The sequence below is a fragment of the Elephantulus edwardii genome, unplaced genomic scaffold (assembly GCF_000299155.1).
Source record: "Elephantulus edwardii isolate Elephantulus edwardi_28Jun2011 unplaced genomic scaffold, EleEdw1.0 scaffold00457, whole genome shotgun sequence".
Lineage (NCBI taxonomy): Eukaryota > Metazoa > Chordata > Mammalia > Macroscelidea > Macroscelididae > Elephantulus > Elephantulus edwardii.
This window is the reverse complement of record NW_006400207.1, coordinates 379,381-389,153: the sequence shown is the minus strand read 5'-3', so window position 1 is coordinate 389,153 and position 9,773 is coordinate 379,381. Positions and strand designations below refer to the sequence as shown.

General features: G+C 36.0%; 1 protein-coding gene across 1 annotated transcript in view; it reads right to left on the bottom strand.

Annotated features, from left to right (window-relative positions):
• Positions 1–4,564: 4,564 nt before the first annotated feature.
• Positions 4,565–9,773, bottom strand: part of LOC102858491 (insulin-induced gene 2 protein-like) — a 40,564-nt gene continuing 35,355 nt past the window's right edge. The window contains exons 4-6 of the mRNA XM_006902824.1: positions 6,244–6,410; positions 5,964–6,063; positions 4,565–4,654 (exon numbers count right to left, since the gene is read on the bottom strand). Coding sequence (XP_006902886.1) covers positions 4,613–4,654; positions 5,964–6,063; positions 6,244–6,410 — 309 coding nt within the window. The 3' untranslated portion in view covers positions 4,565–4,612. The remainder of the gene's footprint in view (positions 4,655–5,963; positions 6,064–6,243; positions 6,411–9,773) is intronic.

Here is a 9,773-nt window from a genome sequence, read left to right as displayed (position 1 = left end):
GAAAATTTCCAGGGAAACTGACTTGATAGGTTTGATCACACTCCTATGAAAGCAGGGCGACTGCCAGACTCCTCCACACTTTTCCTCAACCTTGGTCTGACATAGACCACCACCATATGACCAACACCATTAAGAGCAAAGAATTATTGTTACTGTTATGTGCCACTGAGTTGCCTGCAACTCATAGCAATCCTATGTTCACTGGCTCTCAACCCTGCCAATCTCATCATCTCCAACAGACCTAATCCCATTTCTCCAGTCACTGAGTCAATCCATCTCATCCTGAGTCTCTCTCTTCTGTGCTATCCCTACACCCTTCCGAATATGATGTCCTCCTCTGAGGACTGGTCCCTCCTGGCCACATGCCCTAAAGTATGTGAGACAGAACTTCAAAATCCTTGCCTCCAAGAAACAGCTTGGTTTCATCCTCCCCTGGAGAGACCTGTTTGCTCTCCGAGCAGTTCACAGAATGTTCCTCCCCAGCACCATAACTCGAATCAATTCTTCTTCTATCATCCTTAGTTATTGTCCAGCTCTACGGTACAAAGCAAGTAACTGTGAAGGCCATGGCCTGGCAGGCACACCTTAGTCTCCAGACATCATTGCTCTTCACTACTCTGGAGAGGATCCTAACACCAGACTTTCCCAGAACAATTAATCTTTTGATTACCTCACTGCTGGCTGACTGTGTTGACTGTGGAATCAGGCAAGCTGAAGTTACCAACAATCTCAATCTCTACTGTGCCCATCATGGAGCTGCCAATTCGCTCAATGGTGAGAATCTGTTTTCTTGATGTTGAGCTTCAATCCATATTGAAGACTACAGTCCTTAACATTCTGCAGCAAATGCCTTATTTTCTCTTCAGTTCCAGCAAACAAGGTGTCATCTGTGTTAATACAGGTTGCTGATGAATCTTCCTTCAATCCTGATGCCACAATTTCTCTTCATAAAGTCTAGCCTCCCAGATGATCTGTTCTACATATAGATTGAAAAAGTACAGCAATAGGATGCATCCCTGACACACACTTTCCTGATCCTAAACCATGCAGTGTTTCCCTGCTCTGATCTGACAACTGCTTCCTGGTCCAAGTACAGGTTTCACAGGAGCATAATTAAAGTGCTCTGGGATTCCCATTCTTCTCAAGGTTAGCCACAATTTGTTATGATCCACACAGGCAAATGCCTTTGCACAGATAATACAGATCTCTTCCAGTCAGTTGGTCAGGTAGTTGTCCTCCAGATTTCTTGGCATAATCTGGTGAGCACATCCAAAGCAGCATCTATTCGCTGAAATATATTAACTGGTATTCCATCAATTCCTGGGGCCTCTCCCCCCCCCAAGTTCTTTCAAGAACAGCACTGTAAGCTCTTGATCATTTGTTGTTTCATGAAATTCTTTTGTGTCGGCCAATTCTTTTTGGAATAGTGCCTCCATGTATTCCTTTCATCTTCTTTTGATGATTCCTGGGTCATTCAACATTCTGCCCTCAACATCCTTAAGTATCGCAACTTTAATTTGTTCTTGTGTGATCAAGTTTTTTATACACTTTGGGAATTTTCTCATACAGTGAATATTAAGACTTAATAGGTTAAACAAGGGGGGAAAAAAACCAAACAAACAAACAAAAAAAGACTTAATAGGTTGAAAAGTATTTTTCAACATAAAACAGCCAAAAAGAATCTCCTCGATCTTTAAAATTAATCCTTCCAACTTCAGAGGACCAGCCTGCAAGCTTCCTCTGGCCTCAGCTTAGAAGTTCCTATCACTCTTCACTTTTAACCACACCTCCTGACCAATAAGACAGAAAATTAAGTTACTTTTTTACTGTTTCTCTTCCTTAACACCTATGTCACAAAGCTAAGATTACCATATGCTAATATGCTATCTTCAGGTGTTTCCCTCATTTTTTCCTTTCTTTTTCTATTATCCACCTCATCTCTTCTTCCCCCAGATTCGATGTGATTCAAATGTGCTTCCACACCTGAGTGTTTTCCAAAATTAAAGACATGAACCCACAAACAGAAGTTATGTATCTAAAACTAAGCAAGAAAAAGTAAAACAAAGATACAGCTACACACATAAAAAGAGAAACTGAAAAACTTAGGTAAAAGGAAAATAATTTAAAAGCTCTTCAAAGTGAAAAGACAAATTGCTGACTGAGGAAAGAAAACTACAGTAGGAACTAACTTACCAAATAGGAATTGGAAGACATAAAAGTCTTCAATGTGCTGAAGAAAAAGTATGAGTGAGCCTAGATTTCTGCAATCTACTAATCTTCAAAACTGAAAAAGACTTCAGACTCAAGGAGGGGCACAACTATGCACATATCATCAAATGGAAGAACTACCTCAATAAGGAAGATACTTTCTTAAAAAGAAATGTGAGCCAAGAGCAGTAGAGAGGCAGCGATAATGACTAAGTCTGAACTCCACTTAAAAAATGCAAGGTATGTGAAAAGCATGCACTACTTTGAGAATGATCTTAATAGGGGTAAAAAAGCTCAACACAAATAAACAACTTTTGCAACACAACTTAACAGCTCTTACTACTTCTGTTTTCTTGTCGTTTTAGAGTTGTCTCAGCTGTCAACTGTCAAATTTCTTTAATAAAAGCACAAAAGCACTGTTAAAACTTTCCATCTCTTTCTCTGGCAAACGTTTAAGTACTATATATTAATCAGAGCATCAAAACAATTTTTTGCCATATTTTAGTTTTTTTCATTTTCCATATAAAGTAATGATAATTTAAAAATAGCAGTGACAAATATTTCAAATTTCCCCACTATTAGTTTCCTTTTCTCATTTCTTTGTAAATTCAATCACATGTTCATTTCATGAAATTATTCCAGTACTAAATCCTAAGACTCGTCACAAAGAGGAAAAGACTATTAATCAGATTGGAATTATATGTTTAATACATCATGTGTTAACAGCAATTTTTAAAGTAAATACACCATAATCCTTCTAACTTACTAAAGACTTTATAGTTTAAAAAGTTGATTCTAAAAATATACCTTCTTTTTTCTAAATAAATAACATCTAGAAAACAGAATAATAGTACATCTATACCACGATCATTAAGGCTCTATACATATTTATTCAAGATACAATCTTAGGAGTTTCACACTTTTAGCCTTGGCATATAAAGAAAGTTCAAGTCTGTTATACAGGATTTTAATTTAATAGCAATGTTTTCAAAACCAAGAATTAAAAAAAAAACCTACTTGACAGTCTAAGAAAGTATTACATATACATCAGTTCATACACGCCAAAATATACACACACTCTAAAGTATTCACAAAAATTTGCTCTATATACCAGACAGTTGTCATAAACTTTAAAAAAAAATGGGGGAAAGTTAGCTAAGAATTTGTTTAAACCACAAATGTGTCTAATCATGGAAAAGATAGGCACAAAACTGTTATCAAGATCTTTCACATGCACAAAATATGATCCCAATGCATTCTTAAGCAGACATGATCTATTCCTTAATGGGCATAGAAAAACATAAATTAGGTACCCACCTCTTTGGAAGCAGGAGTGACACCCACTTCATAAACAACATGCCTTGGGAAACTCTATGAACTTCAATAAATGTCATTATAGAAAAGCTGCAGGTCTTTTTGTTCATAGGGTCACTATGAGTTATGCTCAATTCGAAGGCAATCAACAACAAAAACAACTCACCTCTAGGAACTTCACTGACAAGAGATCACAGGATCTCGATCCAGCAAGTGGTGTGCTGCCATACAATAACAGAACCCAACAGAATTAAAAACTTTATTTTGATCTGTTTGGGATTTCTTGTTTCATAAGCAAAAGCAGTGGGATGGTAGATTGAAAATGATGACTAGTTTCACTTTACACTTTGTGGCACTTTCTGGACAGTTATTTCCAAAACATGTATGTACTTTAACTAAGTTCTCTTTCAGGTGGCCTTAACATACTCTCCTAAATCTAGACACAAGGTAACTTAATGATGACATCATCTTGAGTAAAATCTGCCTAATCTGAAACATTCTATGGAAATTTATTTTTCTCAATTAGCAAAATATCGAAACCTCTCTGAAACATTAAAATAAAAACTAGCCACTTATTAGTGACTTATAACTCGTTAATTCATAGAAAAATGAAAAGGTACAACAGTGAGTCAAAGAAAAAATATCAGCTTTCCATTTATTTTGTTTTAAACATTCTTATTTCATTTCCTTATGTTCATAAATTATTCAAAACATTCTTAAACTCTATAAGACAGTAATAAAATATTTTGGCACAACATTGATATACAATGTATGGTATATGTTTAAAAAATTAATTTAAAAATTTCACCTATCAGCAAGCTTTTGTTTGAATGTAGTGCATATATATACTTTAGTTATTCAATTCAAATACATAAAGGTTTATAATTGATTTACAGATGAAGCAATCACAGATTGCAGTTAGATATACAAATATTACCAGTATATTCTTGGTATAAATACAAATATATACCAATAGAGGGGAAAACTGCATCCTGGCAATTTTACAGTCCAAAGTCTTGTGGGTATGTGCATCATTTATATGCCTTTCTCATTTTGTTCTCTGTACAATGATTATTGATGCACTCTTTCTTCATTCCTGATGAGATTTTTCTGCAATCACTTTACATTCATACTATAAAAATGAAAAAGGTTAACAGGTTGATTTTTTTTTAAACAGTATTTCCAAATAAAGTAAAAGGCTATCAAATTTTATTAAGAGCTTTTTATTAATAAAATTTCACTGAAATCTATTAATACATGTCTTCTTTATCCCTCAAAGAATCTGGGTATTATATAGTTAATACAATTCAATGACAAACAGGAAAAATGAAAAATTTTAAAAGTGAAAGATATATAGCCAAAATTAAGAGAAAGACAAGGTTTTTGCATAAGAAGCAAGTAACAGTAGGATTTACATCAACACTAGAACACATACAGAAAATGAGAGGAAGGACACATGAGAGGGAGGTCTTTTTGAGTGCTCCAAAAGGCAAATGAGAAAAGGGAAGAAAGACCATCAACTTAAAAGCAGGGTTGATACAGTAAATTCAGATAATTTTTTAAAAAAACTCACCTTCAATAACATTAGTAAAGGTATTTAATCAAGTCTATTTTTTAAAAATGAAAGCTATAAAAAAAGAAAAATACAGTCACAGTTCAAACCAAATTGAGTAAACACTCAATTCTGGTTAAAATGATGGTGGTTGTTATGGTTGGATACATCAAGGTGGCCTGCTACTTGTGAGGTCCCTGTGCACAACTGGATAGTACCACTGAGATCCACATGATTTAGCTGATTTTCAGATTTCCAGGTTTCTCTCTCTTCCTAGTCTGTTTTAGTCTGGAAGATCTGCTGAAATCTGTTCCGCATCAAGGCAACATGTAAGCCTTCCCTGACAGGTGGATGTGGCTACACACCAATCAGTGGGAAATGAACCCTGGTTTCCTAGATAGAAGGGGGGGGGGGAGTTGACCACTGAACAACAGATGCCATATGGCTAAAATGTATCAACTGCTTATTCAGGAAATCTCTCTGGCTTCTAAGTGTTACTCCTAGACCTTTGCACTGGGGCTTTTTACTTTAAAACTAAAATAATCAAATGTCTTCCTCTGCTGGAGAAAATCCAAATTTATACCCACTGCAACAACATCATTTACTAGACGTGCCCTTCATGAAGAAAAGAGAAACAAAGATCCTAATATCCTAGTCTGGATGATAAACCACATTGTCATACTCATAATACATTTTGACTTTTGTATTCAGTGGTATTTTTAATACATTTATAATTAAATTATTCTCAAATGATTCAGTGGAATAGCATGAATAATCAAAGAACGGTTTCCTTCACCAACTGCTTTCCTTCAAAGAAGTAATGTCATTTAGAGAAAATGTGTCATACAGTTCAAGAACAGAAAAAAATGATTAAATAAGCATAGCTTACCAGTGCTAGTTGTCGACCAATGTTTCCCATTGTTATGCCTCCAGCAAAAAAAATACAAGGTAACCAAGAACGCACATAGAGAAAATCTGGAGATGTATATCTAAAATGATAAGATTTTTAATAAGAAGAAGGTATGATACACACTAATATAATAACAATAAATTGGTCTAAAGATATAAACTAGCTAAATCAATTTCAAAATCTCAGTTGCGCATTTATTTATTTAGCAAACAAGTACCACAATTTCTACTACTTAATGATACACATCTTTCATACTTACTGATAAACACCATTATAGACTAGCAGTTGTGTGACCAAAGTTGCCAAAAAAGCAATTCCTACGCCAAGGCCAAAACCACTTCTAGATCTATCAAATGTCCACCATAGTCCAATGGATAGTGCAGCCAGTGTGAGAGACAACTGTATGTTGTTATCAAAATCCACTTTCTGAGATCAGTGTTAAAGAGTCATCATAAAGCTTATGGCCAAGTAATATCAACTTGATATTTTCTAAAGAGATGCTATTTTTGAGACAAGCAATACTTATTCTAGATCACATTCAGTCTTTTTATATAATATACCAGATTGCTGTTATGTGCCATCGAGTCAGAAATGACCCATAGCTAACCCTCCAGTGGGTTTTCAGAGGCAGTAAATCACAAGGGAAGATAATTCCCATCTTTCTCTTAAGGAGCAGCTGGTGGATTTGAACCACATGCCTTCTAGTTGGCCACTCTTTACCACTAGACTGCAATAGCTCCCTATCAATGCTATTTATTCACAGAGGCCATGATATTTTATAGCAAACACAGCTTGCCTGAATCTGAATCCCATCCTAAAACTGGTCTCTTCAAAACCCCGATTACAAGATCAAGCCCGATTTAAAAATCCTTTCTTTGCTAAAAATAAAGTGAGAAACCTCAGAAAACAAGTATGGCTAAAGGAACACACTTTTGCTAAACCGGAAACCAATATTACTTTTCAAATAGGCTTAGCATTACTTGAGAATCATACAGGAACTTGAGAAGAGAAGAGCTGACAGCTATTTAATAGGGTACCACATTGTCCTTATGATTTACTGACATATTTTATAATAAAGCAGTTCAGAAACAAGAATATCAAGGACACAGTATTCCTTTCTATTATGCCAACTGCTCTACTTTTAATTTGTTGAGGATAAAGCCTTGAAGTGAACATTATCTTTCTACCTGCTAAGCTATTTTACTGCCTGAGACTTTCTGGTACATGACAGTTTGCTCAAAAGATATTTCTGTCACTTACTTAAGCATATCTATTCACAATATACGACTCTTTTTGACTCCAAAATCTCTGGGCAAAACAAAGCTTTACAAATTAAGAAGATCACACTGAAATGTATTTCAATTGTCACTAAAAGGGGATTATTGTCCCAAAGGCCACACACTGGCTTTTAAGCTATAATCAGCTCCCTAAGTTGGTCTTCTAGGTATCTTGTCAAAATAACTGGCCATTCTGCCTCAAAGAAAGGAGTAAAAAAAAGTCCCCCAAAAGCACAGTCATTTTTTTTACTTCCTTCCTTAAACCTCACTGTTTAGCACTGTCCAGCAACTTGGCTTATCTGCCAGGATGCTGAACATCTAGCTTGCTTACATTCATCATCATCTGGGCATTATGAAGGAAGCCACTCCTTCATGGGCACTACTTGTTTAAACTTATCAAAAGCCTGTAGAGTATATGCATGTTTGCTTTATGAACTTTCTTCCAGCTAGCATTATGCATAAAACACTAAAGAGAAAATTATTCTAGTTTTTATGATTCAGTAAATATTCTTATGAAGAATAAACTGATATTAACAAGGTTTCAACCTTTGTTAATTTCACTGCGAGTCAAAGCAAAAGTTCAGCTTCCAAGGTAACGAGCAGAAACACATCAACTTCAAATTTTTCTCAAGTCTAAGTAGCCTGACATTAAAAGTAACTATGAAACCTTGAAAATCTCAAAAGACTGGTAAAGGATATATAAAGATAATATCTAAGTACATTACTAAGAAAGAAAAGAATGACCAAAGCAAAAATTAATTTAGACGAGGCCTTTTAAAACAATTCTTCAAAGGGTACTTAAGTTTCTTGAGTTAAAAACAGAAATTCCAGCTGAAATACCTGTAATATAAAGGTCTCATTCCATCAAAGAGAAAAGAATTCAAACATTCAGTAGCCCCAGGGTTGCAGAATGAGATGTTATGAACAATTTAACTAATTACCTAACCGCTCCACGTTTTCATTATTTACTTTTTGGCTTTTGTTTTATCTTATTAATCTTTATGAAGAAATTACTGAATTTAGTTATTTCTAAATTCTGTCCCAGAAATTCTAGGATACATCATATTCTATGCTTGTCTCTTGGTTGCTGTTGTTGTGTGCCACAGAGTCAGAACTGACTCATAGCTGACCCTCCATCAAGTTTTCAGAGGCAATACATTGCATGGGAGGAAAGTGCCCATCTTTCTCTCACAGAGCAACTGGTGGATTTGAACCATACGACTTCAGGATTGCAACAGAGCTTCTCACCACTAGGCAACCACTTAATTTTTAAAAATAAATCTCAAATATTGTCACTGAAATAAATATTTCAGGAAATCCTTTAATGTTGTTGTTTGATGCCGTCGAGTCACAGACGACTCATAGCGACCCTATGAACGAACAGCCTGAGCACTGTTCATACATAGAGTTTCCGGAGGCAAGCCATTTCAGAAGTGGATGCTGCTCCTGCTTCCAGGCTTGATTTAGTCGGGAAGCTCCAGCCAACACTGTCTACCACGGGTACTCATTACTATGATTGGCACACCACTGTCACAGTTTTCAGCATCACAGCAACCACGAGTTACCTCTGTACAGCAACGCACAGACCAGTGCTATACCACCTTTGGAGACCAAAAGAGGAACAGCTACTACAGGAATTCCAAATTCAGAGACTTCCAAGAACAGCACAACTGGGACACAGGAAGACAAATGTGTTTTTAAAATCTAGAATTTTGCCTCTTCACGTGGCTTCTGTACCCTATCTTCTCCAAAACACCTAAACCCTTTTCTTAAAGATGTCAACTTGATCATACAGCCCACCCTTACTCCAGCTACTTTTGCCAGCTGGAAGGTCAGGGCAATTCTAAGTGCAAACCATGAGCAGACTAGGTTAGTTCTCCCCCTTTTTCAAATAACAAAGACTTCAGTTACCTCTACTCTCTAAAAGACATCTTTTGGGGGGAGGGAAAGCCATGATAAACATTCCCATATATTTGTATATACAAAGGCACAGTGCACTGCTTGTTGTACTGCTACCTGCAAGGTCAGCACTTTTGAGTACACCAGGAATCCATCATTCCTCAGAAAGAAGAGAGGAAGTCTCCCCCGTAAAGATTTACAGCCTCATGGAGAGGAGCTATGAACTGAATGGACTTGACAACAATGCTTTGTTCTTGCATGTATTCTACAAAAGGAATTCAGTGGGTGTGGGATAAGGGAAAAGTAAAGAGAATGACAGGATAAAAACTTTGAAGACCTTGTCCATAATTAACCCTATCTTTTCACCCAGATCTTTCCGTTTTCCTTGTCCCCCTCTCTCCACCTACCAAACTTTGCAACCTGGTGGTTTCTCCCCTACTCCTGTACCCTTTGATTAACTTTTAAACATAATGCATGAGAATGATTGTACTGAAACACAATGTGAAGAACAGTGTGAAATACAATGTATACTTTGCCAGTAAAACAATTAAAAATACAAAAAAATTTCTAAAACATTATTGGAAGAAACGATAAATTATATTAATGGGGGGGG